The sequence below is a fragment of the Monopterus albus genome, unplaced genomic scaffold (assembly GCF_001952655.1).
Source record: "Monopterus albus unplaced genomic scaffold, M_albus_1.0 scaffold66.1, whole genome shotgun sequence".
Lineage (NCBI taxonomy): Eukaryota > Metazoa > Chordata > Actinopteri > Synbranchiformes > Synbranchidae > Monopterus > Monopterus albus.
Window position 1 is genome coordinate 1492041 of NW_018127946.1, and position 20035 is coordinate 1512075.

Below are 20035 nucleotides of genomic sequence, written 5' to 3' on the forward strand. Positions count from 1 at the left end.
GAGCTACTGTTTGTGATGCCCCGTTTTCTGATCTGCCCTCGCCATGCACCTCCTCTCTTCTGTGGCAGAGCCTCTTCTCTGTCTGCCATGGCCACGGCTTCTCACACCAGCTGCACATAAATAATAAAGCAGCAGCAGCCAAAGTAATTCAAAGGTTGCTGATTTAGCTTCTACCAAGAGCCAATTACTATTATAGGCCAAATTAACCCAATTAACCTTTTTTTTTCTGTCATGCTAGCACTGTATCTCCATGACAGCATCTGTGTGCTGATTGGTCAGTGGTCAACCTGCTACTTTGGTCCAGACTGAAAACTGTGAACAATATGGATGGAAACACACAAAGGGTGAGTCCTTAAGACTGCTGCTCAGGGGATTAGCAAAGTCTTCAGGAATTTTTAATCGAGCACCATCCTCAGGTCAGCATTTCATGTGTCAGCTTTTTGTTGCATCAGCCTCAGTTTTATGTTGTGCTAGTTCCTCCCTGTCCTCCAGAGGAAAAAAAGAAAAAGCAGCTGTGGTTTTAGAAAGAATGACTTGTTTACATTCAAGTGGCAAAGACCTCTTTTGACCTTAGAAGCTGTGAAGAAAGTCAGGTCATGTTATCAGAGAGCAACAAAGTCGGCATAGGGAGGAGGCTGCAGTGGAGAGTTGGTTCAATAGCAGACAACTGTTTGTTTTCTGGTTCAGACCAAGAGCATTTGTTTAACCTCACTACTGTAACCATGATGACAAAGGTCATTTGCACCAAAACCATGATCTTTCCATTAACTTGACAAAGTCATTTTTGTACATAAACCTAACAAAAACCTTAAACAGTGTTGTCAAACCATCTGTAACAGTTGTGGACGGCACTGACACATGATGTCATTGTGCTGGGAACATTACTGTAGATCAGTAAATGTTTGTATGTGCTGTTCTAGAGGGCACAGACAAATGACTTGGATTGTGGTTCCTTTTGGACTTGCTGGCCTAATTAGCAAGTGTTACTTAAACCTGTTAAACTGTAGATGGTGAGCATGCTGTAGGCACCTCCTGCTAAACACTATTCTGTTTGCACTGTTATTGTGTTTGAGTTAGCGTGACTACCAACACAACTCATCTCTAACCATTTTTATTTATGTTTACTTAGTCACAAAGGCTAAGGATCAGAAACTAAGCTTAAACTTTTGATCCTGATTCATTTTTATTCTACAAAACTGACCAGAGTAGAGTGATGTTCAACATGGTATCTGACTGTTAAGAAGTCAGGTTCTGACCAGGTAGAAATTAGTTACAAACACTGATGTCTTTAGCTGAATTAAGTTCAAGAACCCAATTCAAAGGTTCAAATCAGGCATGTTTAGCGACAGTGATGATTAACTGGACCAGATCCTAGCTGCAGGCATCACTTCCTCTCTGGCTGCCCCAGGGTGAGTTGTGTCACCTCCTTTCCCTTCCCTCTCTCCATCTCTCGCTCTCTTTCCGTTATTTGGCGTTTTCTACTCCTTTAGCCCTCCTCTCTCACCCATACCCTCTCCACTCCCTGACTCTTGACTCACAGGCTCCTTCAGGACCACAGGGAGAAGTGGAGCGCACGGTCCAGGCCAAAGCATTAATGTTAGCTCAAGGTCACGGCTAACATTCATCTATGCATAATCATGAATTTAACTCCTGCCCATTCTCTGTCACATTACTGACTAAAAGCACACTGTACTTCTCATCAGAGAACCAGCTCACCTTGAAGGGTTAACCTCAGGCAATAAACTAGCTCCAGCTCCAATTGGGCTTTATTTTATGTTACCACATTACCTCAGGTTGTTAACGTTACGCACACAGTAACCCTGATTTCCAGGGTTATCTTCAATTGCATTTTTATATTAAGCTGGAAATGGTGTAGAATCATTCTGAGAGGTTCATATACTTTCAGACATAAAACACTGCCATTCTCATGAACAATGCTTTAAATTTAGATGTTCGCTTTGCTGATTTGTTCGACATTATCCCAAGATGAGACACAGGCTCTAAAGAGTGAAGGGACATTGAAAGTAGAGGAGAGAAAGGCAGCCTGTGTTTCCTTTGAATTCCATCTTTAATACTCACTTGCTTCTCTTTTCTTCCTCTTCTCTTCCCCCTTGTAGCCATGTTCCCTCAGACTTCCCATCTATTATTTTCTCCATTTCATTCTGCACCCATTCAGCACAGAGACACATTTGAATGTGGCCTCCACGGGGGCTTGTGATAAAATGGTATTTAACTGCTTTCTCCATTCTCTCACTCTCTCTCCCCACTACCAGCTTGTATTTCCCTACCTTGCGCTCACCCTGCGCTGTGAGGTCAGCTTTAAAAATGCGTGATCTCTTATTCCTTTTTTCTTATTCCGCTAACTGCTTCACACATTCTTCCCCTCTGCCAGTCATAAGCCATTAACCTTTCCTCACTTCCCACCACTCACATTTTCGTCCCTACCATCTGCTCTGTATGTCCACATGTCATTAACACTGCTCTCACTGTACTCTACATCTCCTTTCATTTTTAACCTCTCCCTGGTTTTACCCCTTTTTCTTCTGCATCAGCCCTTCATCCTGCATGGTAATCTTGCTCTTCTCTGTCTTGTTATCTCCCCCCTCCTCCCCTTCGTACACCACTGTAGTCCCTCTCTAATTGCTATCTCACTCCTGCTGTGCTTGGACCCAGAGGCTAAATGATTTTTACTGGGAGAGTAAAAGTGGAAGAACATGAAAAAAATGGAGCTGTTTGCAAGGCAACTTTTTTTTTTTTACATTATTACTAGTGATGAGTGTCTTGTCAGAAGATGTTTGTGTTCACAGTTAGTGCAGCCCTCTTATTGGCATCATCACACATTCTACTTAGTTGCCTCCATGTCATTCTACCCTTTCCTTGTTTTCCATGAAGAGCCTTTATCTGTGAAGCAGGACTCACAAGATTTCTGTTTTGTGACGTTTGAATGCGAAAACGCTGTGGGTTTTATCCATTTCTGACATAGATATATATATTGAGAATCTACTCTGTGTGTGAATCTGTGTGTTTTCCAGAATATAGAGGAGTGTGGGTCAATCTCTCTTCTCGTCAGCAGAGAAAATTAGGCATGTGTTTGCAGCAGTAGTGGAGGAAACATTCACATCTTTCACCTACAGAAAGTAAAAGTAGCAATGCCATAGTAGGAAAACATTTTGGTACAAGTTTCAGTATTATTCTGTCTGTTTTAGATCATACTTTTGTACATTTTGTATAAAAGTATTGTTTGCACACTTAAAGTTTTAAACAACTTCTCTGCAACTCATGCGACTTGGGATCTTTAGAAACTGTTGTAACTATACTTGTCTTGATGCTGTGCTTCTCTGCAAATCACCTGGGACCTGCTGTTCCTCCCTTCTGACATAATGTCACAAAGGCATATGGACACAAACTATGTGCAATGTGTGAATTTGGTCTCATATGTGCATGAGCTGTTTCCTGTGAATTCCTTGGGCATGCCATCTGATTCCAGCCACCACTTACAATACAAACTGCATTGTGTTTGTTGATATGCTTTGTATATAAAATCTGTAAAGTAACTAAAGCTGTAAAATAAATGCAGCAATGGAGCAGAAGTAGCCTATAAAGTAACATAAAATAGAAATACTAGTAAACTCAATGTAAAATGCATTTAAATAAATTGACTTTCCACCACTGGCTTGTAGCTACAGTAATAAGGAAAGTGAATATACTGTGCATGGACACATATACAGTCTCAAACACCAACGTCCTGTGACAGCCTCCTTCTCATCCGTGCTTCACGCCACCAACCTCCTACAAGCACTTTTGCAGTATCATGTGTGCACATGTTGCACCCAGAGGCGGCGTACAGAGGTGCAGGATTTATCACTAAGAGAACGGTCAATAACTCTGTTATTTATATCTCTTTAGATGCCCTCAGGCTGGTGGAATCTTTTAACTGTACTTTGCAAAACATTTTTCAGCAGTGAATATTAATGAATGAATGAACATAATAAGAGAGCTAAGTATATACTACTCTGTGAATTGGTCTGTATTGTTATAATGTCAGAAGCTGGAAGTATTTAATTACTGTTTCACACTGAGGTTTCATGTTTTACATTCCTACCGTACTGATGTGTTGGTGCCATGAGCGGCAAAGACAATAACTGAGTAATACAGGCACATTTCATTACGAATGAATTATGTATGTTCATGCTGATGTTAATGATATGCTAATGATGGTGATGATAGCCTAGGTCCATTTCCTTCTGCGCTGGTGATTTACATATGCGTGTATGCCAACTTGCCAGGTGGCTCTTACATTTAAGTTGTTATAAGGGTGAAAGAGGCCAAGATGACATGTTGGCATTTCCTCACAGAGAAGAAGAAACTACTATATATGTCACGTTTTCTTTCCACATGAGGTCTTAGCAAGTTTGCATTTCAAGAGGAGAGTGGGGGGGGTGGGGGGAACTAATCAGAAAGGGGTGGGTGTTTTTTTTTATTAATCCCAGCTCTGCTGAGGCGCCTTTTCTCCTCCAGAAAAATCAAAAAATTCTCTCACACTGCCTCTGCAATCACTTGAAACACCATTACAGACCATGTGACAGCATCAATTAAATTCACAATTATCATGGGGCACAGAAACTTCAGCGTGAGAAAATATAGTAACACGGCATCCTCTGCAAGTCTGTGTGTGTGCACGTGTGTGAATGGGTGCATGCACGCGTGTGTGTGGAAGACAGCAAGAGAGAAAAAGCGTGTTGATAGAAAGCAGAAAACTGAGTCAATTCACTGGTAGAAAAACTTCTTGCCCTTTTTTGGCAACTCTTCTGAACCTGAACAACTCTCCAGAAACACAATACAACAGTAAACAAAAACATCTTTGACGGTATCAAGCTATTTTAAGGACAACAACGCGTGGACAGCTGGAGACTCATTCTGCTGCTTCTTTTAAATTTCATTGTATTTGAGCTGTTTTCAATAATGCTTCTACAGTAACTGTTTGAAATCAGATAACGTGCTTATAAATATCCATGGAAAATTACACTGGGTGCCACTGTGTCCACAAAGTTGGCCATTATCAGTTTAACAGCAGAGCCTTTGTCTCCCATTGACATAACAGATTAGAGCCCTGGCTCTTGTTTCCAGGTTTAGCAGAGATTTATCCGGGCCTCACTGTCCGTGATCACACAGAAAACAGCATGAATCACTGCTGACGACTTTTAAGAACCCAGAGTTAAATTCATCCTTCTGATGAACACGGCTTGTGTGTATACGTGTGTGCGTGAACAAGTTAGAGCTGACTGAAGGATAGCTGTGTTGTGAGTCACAGTCAACAGTGTTTGCAGCTGATAAAACCCGAGTTTAGACTGTGTTGGATCTGGCAGGTGGACCTGCTCGTGCCTGTACAGTCAATTTCTTCATATTCTCCACTGGAGCGTGCTCAGGTCGCAAAAAGGGAAAAAACAAGCCATTGATCAGTCTACCTATAGGACCGGCCTACACTGGAGCAGAGCAGGAGATTAAAAATTTATAAGCGTATTAAGAGCATTATTCATGTGTCCCATCACTGCCTAATACGTTGGGGTACTAATCATACGCATCTCTAGCCCGGGACACACACACACACAAACACACAGTCACAATAGCATTCTGGGTGTACTCCAAGTGTCAGCACTATCATATGGGCATGTGTGTGGCTTGGCGTTATTCCCTCCTTGAGTGCCATACAATGTGCTGGCATAAATACCTGCTTGACACAGCAGATTGGCACTAATGGCTTTACACACAGTGCCATCTGTACGCTGGACCGTTAGCTCTTGCATCTTCTCCATGCCCACTACCAGTGCTTCACAGCTTTCACTTCTGAGCATCATCAGTCATAGTGCAAAGGCAAAAGCAGCCAAATTAAATGTTGGCTAATCACCGATGCACTCAGGGAGACTGTACATGACGGCTGTAGGGTCTTGACCATCTGCCTGCACCTGGATATTAAAATTTAAGAACACAAAGCAATTTGGTCCTTTTTGTCTGTCGAGTGTGTGACACCTCCCACTGAGCTGAAGTTCTTAACCATCAGGCCAAGTTCAAGCACTCACACACACACACACACCAACTTCTAACTCTGCTTTCCAACAGTCTGCTGTAGTCACACAGGGATCATTACTATTCATTTGCTCAGCAAACTGGCTACACAGGCTTATAAATTACCTCATCTACCACAGCTGGGTACTGAGACGGTTGGCGCATGCTGAGGACTGAGAGAGCAGCCATTACGGTGCACGACTCCGAGATACCTTCTGTCCGGTCAACATGACCTCCTCCACTGTGCTCTGCTCACTCCTTCAAAGGAGGAGGGAGTGTGTATCAGACACTAGTGGGGAGACATGCCCAGCCAATGATTCCAATAAAACTGGCAGAGGAGCAACAGGACTACAGCTCTGTTTGTGTTGTACTGTGTGAAGAATGCAGTGATAAATCCCGTCAAACCAAATGTAAATCACTCTCAATGAAATGGCATGAGCTCTTGCAGATCTCTGACCATGAGAAAAGAGAGCAGACAAGTCTGACCTAAAGGCAAATAAGGGAACACTTGGACTACACCTGCTTTCTGCCTTTGAGGGGAGGATCAATGGTGGAAGGAAAAAGTAAAGCTATTAATTCTCCTGGATATGTCAATTCCCATTGGCCAGTGCAGATTGGTAGTGATCATGACTAGCTCCTTGGGCAGACAGGATCTGGGGCTTTTGTTGTTGTGCCTCAGTACACCATTGATTCGCTCCAGTTTTTACGGCTACCTGGAAGGCACCACGTCACTCTGAAGCAATGTAAAATCGATCCCAATTGCAGGTTTATAACAATGCACAAAAAGAGCCTGACAGTGGGGTTAAATTATGCTAAGCACTTCTATACAGCTGAGTGGGGGGCCTGAGGTTAAATAGGTTATGTAAAAGACTTGTTAACAGAGTGTTAAATATTCATAAGACAGTTCACCTTGTAAATGATGAATCAAGTTTTTTTTTGTCCTTACCCGTCCGATGAGCACAGGTTCAGGCCCGGCATATTCTTCAATCACAAAGAACTGGTTCCAGATCCAGCTCCGCCTACTGCGAGAGCGTGACCCCTTGGCCTGCTTACGGTCATGCGCCTCCTCTTTCACCTCTGACTCTGCTTCTTCGAACACAAGGCCTTTTCCATTTTCCGGATCGACAGCTTGCATCTCAGCGTCTTTTGTACTGTGGCTCCATTGGGGTGCTGGGTGGAGCCTGAGGACGTGACTGCTGTTGGCAAGTTTGTTGTCTTGATCTGCAGGGTACTGAGCTGTGCTGAGTTCTGTTTGAGCAGTGTGAACTGACTCTGTTAATGGGTCTCTATGGGAATCTGCAGCTTTGTTCCCCGGTCTTACTCCCAGGGGCTGCGCTGTCAGTGCAGATGGAGGGGAATCATTTGTTTCTGAGGGAACATACAGTGGAAGATGTTTCGTCGATGTGAACGGTGGCTCTGTTCGACTGATCATTGCTTCTTTTTCTGGACTGAGACTGACTTCGCTGCGAGGTGTTGACAGCACATGAACAAGGTGTTTGTTCTTATTATCGCTACTGTTCGAACCTTGTGTTTCCAAGTTGTCCTGCCCTTTACCTAAAGCTGAGTTGACTTCACTTAGCTGATGAATGTGAGTGTCAGCACCCTGATCTGGAGTAAGATCCAGAGTGGTGACTGGGCTTACATAAGGAAATTCAGTCTGATTATCAAATCCATTGTGAGACAGAGTGACAGCCATATCTTGTCTCGGCACTTTCTGTGCCTCTAACTGTCTGTGATTAACGTCAATCAAGTCCCTCTTCCTGCTCCGGCTGCCCTTGCTCGGAAAGCTCAGGCTTGAAATGCTCTGCATTTGGGAATTGACAATCCTAACTAGGTTCTCTTTTGACAGAAGCTTCAGCACCCCATAACTGCCAGTGAGGTTCAGCTTTCGGGTTGGATCTGTGTTGAAGCCCACACCTGTAGCACTCAGATCAGGTCTGCTTCTGGACCTCGAGCCTGATTTAAACCTGGTTTTATTGGGGTGCAGATCAGGCTTGTGATGGATTGTGAAGGTTTTCTCTGTCCTTCCTGTTTTGCTCAAAGTCTCAGCATTCTTGGTGTTGTTCTTAACATTTTTCACATCCCGGTTTAACTCCTTGTTACTGAGTAATATGCGTGGACTTGCTTCTTTTTTACTGACAGAGTCAACCTCACGCTTAGGCTTGAAAGCTTTCATCTCCTTGTTAGCTACAGATGGAGCAGCATGATTCTGCAGTATTTTGGAATAATAAAAAGATCCAGTGTCACCAGCTTGCTCATGACTAATCAGGTTTCTAAGAGGCATTGCATTTGCATCCGCGTTCACATCCCACTGGTCTACAGCTCTGCTCTCCCCTAGCTTCATCATGTACGATCCACCCACTCCTCTCCTTCGTACAATCTTACTGGCCAAGGCACCAACCACCAGCCCCTCCCACAGGCACAGGGAAACCAATAGGAGCATATTTCTTGTAATCATCTTGTCTTGTGGTAAGATGTCCTAATTTGAGTGAGGTTTGCTGTAAGGAAGGCCTTGTTTTCGAGCTGTCTTCATTCTCTCCTCTGTTTTCCCTCTTTTCATGCCCCTCCTCTCACTCTCCCATTCGATGCCCTTCACGCTCAGCTGGAGGGCAGGTGTCACTCAGTCCTTCTCTCTCCTTCCCGCTGTTAAATATCTTCTCTATCTCACCGAGCCTCTCTCTGCTGGTTTTTTCCCGCTCCTCTTGTGAAGCGTCTCATTCAGTTTCCCACTGAGAGCTGAACACCCTGAGAGAAAAGATAAAGATAATTAAGTTAAAACTTTAATCATTGCACTGCGTTAATTAAAAGTGGAGTGGCACAGAAAGGTAAGAGAGCTCGCAGACAAGCAGAAAGGACAGAGCTTTTAACAGAGCAGCAATCACATTTCCATAAGCACGGAGGGCTGTTTAGCTCCAGAACACACATCCATTCATACCTTCATAATGACCCAAGTGTTTTTTTCTCTTACACCTATTAGACAGACAAGGACAAAGTTATCATCGTACTGTTCTAAATGGAAAAAAGATAGGATAACACATTCTGAGTATTTATTAATGGGAACAGTTGTCAAGGATTTCTAACGGCAGTGCAGCAAGGAACAAGCTACAATATGAAAGTGGCTTCATAGCACGTTGACGTGATTAATTAGCTGGATTAATATTACACTTCTGATCAGTCACTGAGAATGTCAATACACATGCCAGCTGAGGATGCAGATGAACTTTGTTGTAGGCAGCGCTTTGAGCTATCATCTCAAAGAAACCTCTGCTCTTGGCATGTCTCCAACGCATTTGAGCCTCACATGGGAATCCTGCACCAAATCAAAATGTCAGATATCAATCAGTGTGCTCGTTTTAAGACACGAGATCAATCAGTGTGCTCGTTTTAAGACACGAGCGGACAGCACTTCAGTTGTATTACAGTAATTAACCCACTTCTGAGTATGTACACCTACTTAACCTAGGTTCGTAGGAGCTGAGAGTAACCATAACCAGTGACACAGGGGTAAACAGTCATTGTGAACATTTAGTCAACATTTGAACATCAGGAATAAACAATATAAACACACAACCGGGAGGCTCGCCATCCCCTGGGTCCTGGTCAGCCTTGTCGGGCACAAGGACTGGAGTCCCACAGTTTCCACTCAGCTAAGAAAGACCTGACCTGCATTTATAAAACAGGTGTATAGTACAGGCTTTTATACTATACTGTCTACTTAGATTCTTTAAACTCATTCAAGTATTTATTGTACAACAGTAAATTTATCTATTCAAATAGAAAGATGCTTAACTATAGTTAACACCCCGTTAACTACAAGTCCATCTTACTGTAATCTCTCATGTTAACATATACCATTTTAACCAACTGTAATTCTAATGTCGGGAGTTTAGGGAAAACAAGCTAAGCGAAGCATTAGCGCGCTATATCCCGTCTCATCAAAATAAAATTCAGTTTTTCAAAATAAAACCTAAAATACATATGAACAGAAAATAAGATAAATAGTGCTCAGAAATAAATAAAAAGAAATCATTAACCCTTTCTAGGTGGGTTACATCAACATCAGCCTACATATTTGACAAGTCAATAATGTGACAGTTTGTCAGATTGCATTAACATAACATTTTCACTATTACCGTGTGTGCAGAGAAAGTCAACCATGTAAATCAGAAAACATCGATTTAGAGTGGCACTCCAAAGAGCTGGCACTTCCATAACGCTCACAAGAGACCGATTGTAGAAACAACAGTCAAAGGTCAGAATCATAGTGGCAGAGACTGATAGTTGACTGATAGTCGACTGATAGTCGACTGATAAGATACTTGAGCTCCAAAAACACTGAAACCTGCATTTCCCTTAAAGCAGCTGAAATGCATATTAGAGACTAAAGCCAACCTTGATTTGTTTCTATTTACTGTTTAGCTTATTCATTTGTGTCATAGATCTCTGCTGATGTTTGAAAACTGTTAAAGACACAGCTGAACTGGGTGACATGTTTCCTCCTTATGAAACACCAGACTCTAATATTTGTTAAGAATATCCAGAGATCCTGTGCATGGGCCCTTGACTCGTACTTACTTCAGATGCTGTAAAATGTTATGGCCGTTCAGAGCCTCTGGGCGACAGTTTTAAAGAATACCAGGGTCTGGTGTTTTGTAATGAAGAAACGCATCGCCCAATTCAGCAGGGTGTTTCCCTGATGTGTTTTTAATTGTTTCTGAACAAAAACAGAGGTCTACGGCAGAGAAGAATAAGCTAATTTAGTTTTGATAGAGTGACAGACAATCCTGAGTAGAAGAAAATCATTGTTGGTTTTAGTCTGTGTATGGGGGCAGTTGAAAATACTGTAAAATAGAAAATAACTGGCCTAACCTTAAAATGAGACCCATGTCTGATAAACGCCCTTATCTTTTGTGTCCATAGTTTGTAACACAGGCTTTTAAAAAAAAAATGTTAAGCCTCAGGCTCAGGAATATGTTCACAAATTTTGGAAAGCTCACTCTAGAGCCACAGACGACATTAAACAACTGTTTTAACAGGCTGAAAAGTGTTCTTTATTATGACCAAACTGCACGTGTTAAATCAGTGGAGCGCCCTTTCAAATGACATTCTCTCTCTCTCTGTCTCAAAACTTTATTTAACGTTTAAATATTTTGTAAAACTTGTGAGCTATGGATGAAGTATCATCTTGTCCTGTGCAGCGTGATGTGGTTTGTGGGTGTGTGACACTTGCTCCGCTGTGAGACAGACCCTGTCAGCACATTCACTGGGGCATGACTGAGGTTGGGAGGTTCCTCCTGGAATACTTTTCACCCTTTTCCTCTCTCTTCTCCTCAAGGTCCTGAGCTTTCTCTTTCTCTCTCTCTCTCTCTCTCTCTGTCTCTCTTATTATCCCTCTTTTTATAAGCAAAGCCTTTTGATGAACAACGAAGGGAAAAAAAATATTATCCACCCCTCCCTCATCCTCCGCATTCTTTTCCCACCTCTCCCACTCACCACCTGTCTCTTCTTCAGTCTATCTCCCTAAATCTCCCTCTATCCCTTCACTTCAGCTTGGTATTGTTTCAGCATCCCTTCGTCCTCGCTGCTTGCTCCCATCCTCTCTCTCATCTGTGTCAATCACAGGCCTGTCACTGTGCTCCTCAATCTCTGTGGACTCTGAGGCTTCAATCAATCAGCCAGTCTCCTTCCTCAGCCGCGCAAAACTGGAAGGGACAGGTGTCTCACTGGTTACCATCTTCACAGCCGACTCCAACACCATAATTATGCATATCAATCTAGTCATCAAATGAGAAAATGCTGCAAACAGGATTTATCTAGTGAAAATAGCTGCACCAGACTGGGCAGATTTTACAGAGCATGTCATATATAAACGTCACAGAGGCCATTGTAGAGGATGTAAATCTGGGTTTGACTGAGCGTTATCTCCAATGTACAACATGAGGAGGAGATCAGGGTGAATTCAATGACACAGCTCCTCTCTCTCCCAGAGGAACTTATCAGCTGGGAGTTTGATGGCCAGGCAATCATTGCCACGGGCTCCTTGTTAACAAGCCTGGGGCAGGATGCAAGGCAGAATATCAACGTGGCACTGTCACCAGCTGAGCACAAAGGTCTAATATTTTCATGCCAATGCGAGTTTTTTTTTTTAAGCACCAAAGTAGGAATAAAACCACTTTCATTCCTCAATTCTTTTATCTTTCATACAATTTTCGAGGACAAAATTTCACTCAGAGCAGCGTCAAGGCATTTCTGTAATGTATTGATCTGTGTCACAGTCTTTCACTTCGTGCTGTGCCTTTTGGGGAGAGCTATTGTTATGCCATTAGCCTGGGTGCACCAGCCTGTACAGCAGTAAGTGAAGGTAATTGGGTGCTCCAGTTTGAAGCACAAGGGAGCTCATATTTCCTCATTAGAGTTTTATATAATGTAATATAACAAAATTGCTGTCTTCATCTTTGTGAAACAAGCAAAGATCAGAAAGAGGATTTCACTCACAACCTTTACATACTTTACTACAGTGTCAAGTAGAGTAAATAAAGATGAGGGTAGGGTGTGGGTGCTGCACTTGGTAGCTTGGGAACTCTCACTTACTGATGAAAGTTTTATCAAATGTATCATTGAGGGATATTCTCAAAGAATTTAATATCACATGATTTCAACTGTACTGTAGTTTTAAGTACGTTCTGTACAAGTTTCTCAGTGAACTGGTTAATTGAATTTCCCCTCACTGGTCCCATCCCACCAGAAGCTCAAATGATCTTTTAGGTCTTCAGTATTGGAGGCATATCCTCGCCATTGATTGGAAGCTGTCAGCAACTTAATGAGACTGGAAATTTTAATTACGATTCACCTCCTTGCTTGATGTCTATCTTCTTTTTCTCTTAGTAACCCTCTTTGTCAATCAGACACACACACAGAGAGAACACCGCCATCAGAGCAGCAGCCTGCCCACATGCACTGTCTGCACAACAGTAAACCAACACATGCATGCAATGATGTGACTGTTGACAAAACACTCTCCAGAAAGACCATTTATTTTTTTACTTATGTATGCACAAATAAAAAGCTGTACTGAGGAAGCCGCATTTATCCAGCCTCTCATTCACATTCAAAAACACACACACACACACACACACACAAACCAGAATACTCCAAACATCCCTGAACACATAAAAATCCTTCTCTTAGCAGTTATATCTGGGCTAGTAGGAAAAATAAAGAAAGCTCTGGGGATTGCCTCTCTGGGCGCAGTGAAGTCAAAGAGAAGAAAGGAAGCGCTCTCTCATGCCAGGAGGGAAGAGAGAAAGAATCCCAGAAGAATTATGCATTGAGTCACAAACAGACGGAGAAGGAGGGAAAACAGGGACATTTGGTGGAATGGTTGAGGAACGGCAGGGGGAGGGGGGCCAGGCCCTCTCTGAAAGACTGACTGGGTAGTTTTAAGTGCAAAGCGCTGCAGAGCGTCTCCGTCCTCGCTTTGAACCTTGGCAGATAAAAGTCGACCTGTCAGTGCATGAGGACGTGAAAAGCAGCAGGAGTTTTTGTCTGCTAATATACGAATTCCTTCTTTGCCCGTGTTCCCGGCCTTGTCTCTGTCTCAGCCTTACTGATATAATGACAGCAGGTGATAACCTCCCCTGGGAGGATATACAGTGGTGCCAGCCTATAGACATAAGATATTCCCTCTGAGGCAGGAGGTTTGTGGAGGATGAGGAGATAACGGTAAATAAACAATGTGACAGTGCTAGCTTTCAGTAAAATAAATAAATAAAAACATTTTAAACACAGCTGTGTGAATTTCCGGTTTCGCATGTGATAAGAGCTCAGAAATTCAGTCCACTTATGGGTGGCTGTTTGCCTACTGGTGAGATTAAGACTCAGTGTAACAGAGCAGTGACAGGGGGCACTGGATCTGCTTGGCTTTCAGATAGATCAATGGAGTTACATTACATGGCAAGAATTAGAGGCTTGTAGAACATGAAGAGTACTGCATTTCAAAATACAGTATGTGCACTGAAAACAGAAACTGTGAGAGATGTGAAAGTCCGGTCTTGTTAAACACCTTTTTTTTACACTAAGATAGGAGGACAGGGCTGCACCAGCTATGAATACATCTAAAGTAAAGTCCTTCCAAAATTCTCTACTTGTGATGCTGGCACTGAATATTTTTGCCTGTGGATTCATTGTGTGATGCAACCTGGTTTAGATTAGGAATGTGTAAATTTTTGATTAAAGTTGTAACAGTATAAGTTTACACTTTCAAAGAGCTGCTGCAAGCAGCTCCAGCTCTACTGCGAATGCAAGCTCCTCTGCTGCTACTTTATCTTAGACTACACTATATAAACTGTGAGAAGTGCTATAAAGATCAAATAAATCTTGACACGAGACATTCCCGAGAATCACAACACCAGGAGACGTGCCAGTAGGTCACGACAGGAACAATATTTGTGGCCCATATTTTACTGCCTTGGCACTGGTTCAAGTAGTTCTCAGTCTGATTTGGCTGGACTGGTGGTACAGAGCTTGCTAAGAGTTTTGTGGATATACTGACCTACTGAACGCCTGTGAATTACAGTCCATATTCAGGCCTTGCCAAACTATAAAGGATGCATAAATAGTAGAGCGTATGCACTGCTGGTAAAAAAAAAAAGAAAAAAATGCACCATGCCATATGAAAGGGTTGAGGTTCAGTGTGATGGCAGTCGAAAGATCTCAACCCAGACAATCGAGTTCCAAGATACACAGTCATCAAGAAAGGGTACACTAGACAAAGAAAAGAAAGGCCCTATCCTAATCTTCTTCCTATCCTAGGGAAGACCTTCCTCACTTGATTGGACCACTAAATAATCTTAGTCCTGTGATAGACTGGTGACCTGTCCAGGATGTACCATACCTCTCTACCAAAGGCAGCTAGGATTGGCTATTCAGGAATAAGTGGTATAGATAATGAATGGATGGATGGATTCATACAGGCTAACCTACACATCTGTGTCTATTTAAACCTATCACATTCTGTACATCAGCTACCATGTGTCTGAGACATTATTCAACCCATGAGACCTCATCTCAGTGGGCAAAAGTCCACATGAGATGAGATGTTTTGCTATTCAGCTTTCCCCCAGTTACTTCTTGACCTTACAGGTACAATGTAACATGATATACTGTAGAAAGGATAATAAGGAATTACAGGGTATTAGAAAGTATCTAGCACTAAGCATCTGCTGTATCAAGGAAAGAAATCTACCCAAAAGTGTAGAATTTTACTCTTGCAACATTGCCTAATTTCACATTGCACAGCCCACTCCCCCCACACACTAACATGTCTGTGAAATGACAAAGCTTTAATGTGTTGTTGCTCAAACGTCCTATTGTGACAGACAATTCTAAAATACATATGCACTCTGGCATAGGGTGCTGAATGCTTTTTCTCTCTCAGTCCATTTTGTGTTTTATGATACATGCAACATGAAGCCACTGATTATCTTCACAGTATCTGATTATACAGCAAATTCAAATAGAAGTTTTTAGAGCTGGATTGTTTTTACCAAAGATGCACATACTTAACTACTGGGTAAATGCATCAGGCAGCAGACATGATGGCAGGTAGACTAACACCAGGAATCAAAAAATACCAAAATGGCACAAAGCAGTTTCTTCTGAAAATTGATGTTGCAATTTGGGTGAAAAGGCAAAGAAACAGAAGAAAATTATTTGAGATAAGATGACGCATAATGTGGGATACAAGGGCTCTCTGCATGGAGAGCTGCAGGGTCATGAACTTCCTAAAAGGGAGGCAGACCTCTGCTGGGCTGAGACCCAACTGGATTTTTAAAGTGCATTAACTAGGATTTTATACATTGCCTGATAAATCAAGTGAAAATTGGACATGTTGTGGTGTCTCTCAGCTACACTGCCCCCTCCATTACATTGTACTGTCTACAGCACTTCTGCTGTTTTCAAAATGCGGTCCCTAAATTAGCCCCGCCTGTCACCTAACACAGGTTATAAGAAACGTTATTTGAACTGTGAGTAGTCATTTTGAAACATTCATCTACAGAGGACCTCTCGTAGCATGGTCAGAGATCACATATGAATTACATCTAGGACCACATATGGAAGTGGCCCAGATATTATCTGAAAAAAATCCAATTTGGTTTGTTCACACATCTGTGAAGGGGGGGGATTCAGATTCGAGTCACTTCAGCATGTGGTCTGGACGTAGCCGAAATGTTCCAGTCATTACTAATTAGCCCAGGCTGAAAATGATGCTATGCATTGTGACATACAACTTAAAACTACAGTATAATCAGACTAACAGTTATAATGTGTGTCCACAACTAATTTAAATGCCTTAACTTCATCTCAGATCCTCATGTAAACATCTCTGTGGTTCTAAAACCAAAGCAAAAAAAAAATATGCTTTTAAAGGTTAGAAGGGGAAACCACTTGACTCCAGCTATGGAAAAATGTTTTTTTTTATAGTAGAGGTAGTAGGGCAGCAACCGTGGTTCAGTGGGTAGAGCAGTCATCTCCCAACCACAAGGTTGGAGGCTTGAATCTTGGTGCCGGCAGTCCACGTGTCGAAGTGTCCTTGGGCAAGACACCGAACCTCCCCGTTGCCCCTGATGATTAGAGCCATCAGTTGAGTTGGCGCCGCAGATGGCTGCCATTGGTTCTGTACCGGAAACAAATTCCTTGTGTGTGTGTAACATACTTGGCCATACATTCATGCTATCTTCTATTTATCTAGTAGTACAGTATTTGACACAAAAAGCTGATTTTACCTCAGATGCAGTCTGACTTTAAGTTAAATGCAAAGTCATTTTTGTGACTTACAAGCACCAGTGCTGATGTAAAATCTTCCTCGTTAAAATAAAAATGGCAAATAATGTTTTTTGTCACTAAACATGACAACATGATTTTATGTCTAGTTTGAGGCGACGCCTTTCGACCCAGGGGCTCAGCATGCCTTTTCTGAATGATGAGTCATCAGCTGCCAGAGCTGTTACCAAAATTACACCTGATGCCCATCATGCCTGTCCCTCTTCTTCTGCCTGACTGCATGTGCAACATCAAAAAGCTATCTGATCCATTCAGCACACTAGGTGACATTTCAGTAAAACATCCTCAGAAATTGCAGATGGACTTTGTCTCCCAAAAGGTGTGTGTGTGTGTGTGTGTGCATGAAAAGAAAGTGTAAATGCATATTAGGTCACGTTCAAGCTAAGTTTCAAAGGTGTGAACATATGCAGACCTCTTTATTCTTTTCTACGAGGGACTGTGTTCACCAGCACCACAGGGGGCTCCGGAAAAACAAAACTGGCCAAAACATAAAAGGCGCTGCTTTGACCAATCATGTATAAGGGATGGTTGGAACATAGACACCCACTGGAAAAAGAGTCTTTTACCTTGTTAGCATGAGTATTCACCGCTATTCATTGTTGAATTTGGGCCACAGTTAACATGCCACAACAACACACTATTAATTTTTATTAGTTAGGCTATTGGATGTTAAAGAGCCGGTGCCATTCTCAAAGTGGAATTTTTCAACTGCACGTGGGTTTGTGGATATATTTTCCCTCCTGCTGCTGCACTGTGACCAGAGGATGTAGAGCAAAGTACAGGGCCTGAGGTTACTGCATGTCTGAGAATGTTGCTGTACAGGGACTCGCTGGTTTACCTGACTGGGTCTAACATGGCATGAATGGAGCAGCTGGAAACCTACAAGCAGCTGGCTAGTGAAGCAGCCTGGGGCCGTGAATGATCAGCTCATCAGCACTGGTCTTCTCCAGAGCAGCGACCACCGGTCGGATTTACCGACCTTGGCTGAAAGGGAGTGATGTTTCCACTACTCAATGGGACATAATGGTAAGTTTAAAAAAACAAAAACATATTGCATGTCTTTTAATGCTGTTTCTGTAGAGAATTGTTGTAAGGCTGGAGAAGTTACTATGTCTGTGTTATGCCAGTTAAAATATCGGGTTTCTCAATCACCCACTTTGTTTAGACTGTTACACATCTCTTTTCATCTGTACATATACCGTTGTTTACCTATCTATGAGGAGAAATTCAAATTAATTAATGCTGTTAGAGTTCATTGTGCTGTCTACTTTCATATTCTGGCTCAAACATGTCAGATAAGGTTTGAGTTATTGCCACTGTCAAAAACGTAGCTTATTTACCAAAGTTTTTTGTTGTTGCTGTTTGTTTATATGTTGTCATGGCTTCCTGACCGGCAATGGGAGTTGTGCTCATTCACAAACTATCTTCTCATTTTCAGGAGGATATTGTGGTATCAGGTTTTATTGTTCTGAAATAATTACAGACTATTTGGAGTTATGAGGGGTTCAAAGCTAGAGTTACCTAAGATTAAACATTAAATGGCTGGAAATGAGCAAAATGAGTAGCCATGGACTCTTTAAACAGTTTTCTATCTATCAGTGCAGACGCACTGGTGGTAGAATTGTTACTAAGATAGAGTAGGCTACTTTAGCAGCATGGCTAACAAAAACACAAAGGAAACTCCCAGGCTGGAAATGTGAATGAAGCCACTCACGTTGACTCATCACAACATGGTCATATCGTACACACCTACAGCACTCCCCCTGCAATCACTCACCCCTATGACCAATGCAGGCCCTTGTGTAAAAACACAGCAGGAAGTTCCTTTTTACCACACTCAGTCTGAACACCCGCTTAGGATGTGTGAGCAAAGCGAGACAGGTTTTTTTCATGAAAGCTGTAAGAAAATTACAGACTAAAGAACTCAACTGCCATCTCTGTGGGCCACAAAGCCTTATAGATCAGGTTAATGAAGTTAATCTTCTATTGGAAAGACAGGAGCTTTATTGCACAGTACCTGAACATATTTTGTCTGGGGCTTAATTCATGACACCCTTTCCCTTTACCGCTGCTATTTACCTTTCAAGGGCGTTCCTTTTGAGAGGCATTGAGATTAGACAGGAGGACGGTGGAGAGGACGCAGTGAGGTGGGAGAGCATCATTTCAGAGATGAATAAACACAACACACTCAAGGCTGTGGGTGATGCATTGCCAAGAAGGAGATGGCACATGGTGGAACAGCACCAAGGCTACTGGCCAAGAAGCAGAGTGAGTAATGACACCCTATATTCCACCTTAATTGTCCTGCTTCTTTTTTCAGTTCACATTTAAAATTTAAAAACTTTTAACTTGCTCTAAAAAAATTTTCTGAATGTGTTCTGCAGGTGTTCAGCTGTTTGTTTTCCAAGGGTGAGGTGCAAAAACAGCTGGGTAATATTTTGATGATGAGCGGGTGGGTACTGAGTTTGTGGTTGCACCTGGAGGATGATTCTGGATCACAGAAAGAGTTGGTTTAAATTAAATGTGCTAAATATTGACAAATATTCCATTAAAGGTACAAAATATACTAGCACATATTTCCTTACCAGCAACTGTAGAAAGTCTACACTTATTTTGTGAGGCTCCACCTGCATCAGCATGCTTTAAAACATCAAACAGGATCTGAAGCCCGCTACACTTTTCCACCACCAGAATTGAATTGGACTGCATTCATCAATTCTGAAAAGGTTGTCCTCTTCACACAGTGCCTGGCCAGGGGTTCAGAGGTGAGACAGTGGGTGGAATTGAAACTTCTCTCTTAAAGAGTGACTTTTCAATTTGATTCCTGTGCTTCTGGTGTGCAGAGTACTTGTATGTGAATGGTATTAAACTTCTGTATCAGCTGTACTTTCTCATTCACTGTAGGCCTGCCTCCAAGGTCCACACTCAGGAACCCAGACAGCCCCTCTCCCATGTCATTCTCTCACTAGCAAACATGGAAGCATCCATCCATCCATCCATCCATTTTCCTCCACTTATCCAGGACCGGGTCCCGGGGGCAGCAGTCTAAGCAAAAATGCCCAGACTTCCCTCTCTCCAGACACTTCCTCCAGCTCCTCCGGGGGAATGCTGAGGCGTTCCCAGGCCAGCC

General features: G+C 42.5%; 1 protein-coding gene across 1 annotated transcript in view; it reads right to left on the reverse strand.

Annotated features, from left to right (window-relative positions):
* cdh24b (cadherin 24, type 2b) overlaps nt 1-20035 on the reverse strand; it is a 145598-nt gene that overhangs the window by 85976 nt on the left and 39587 nt on the right. The window contains exon 2 of the mRNA XM_020604523.1: nt 7010-8808. Within this exon, the coding sequence (XP_020460179.1) occupies nt 7010-8521 (1512 nt within the window). The 5' untranslated portion in view covers nt 8522-8808. The remainder of the gene's footprint in view (nt 1-7009; nt 8809-20035) is intronic.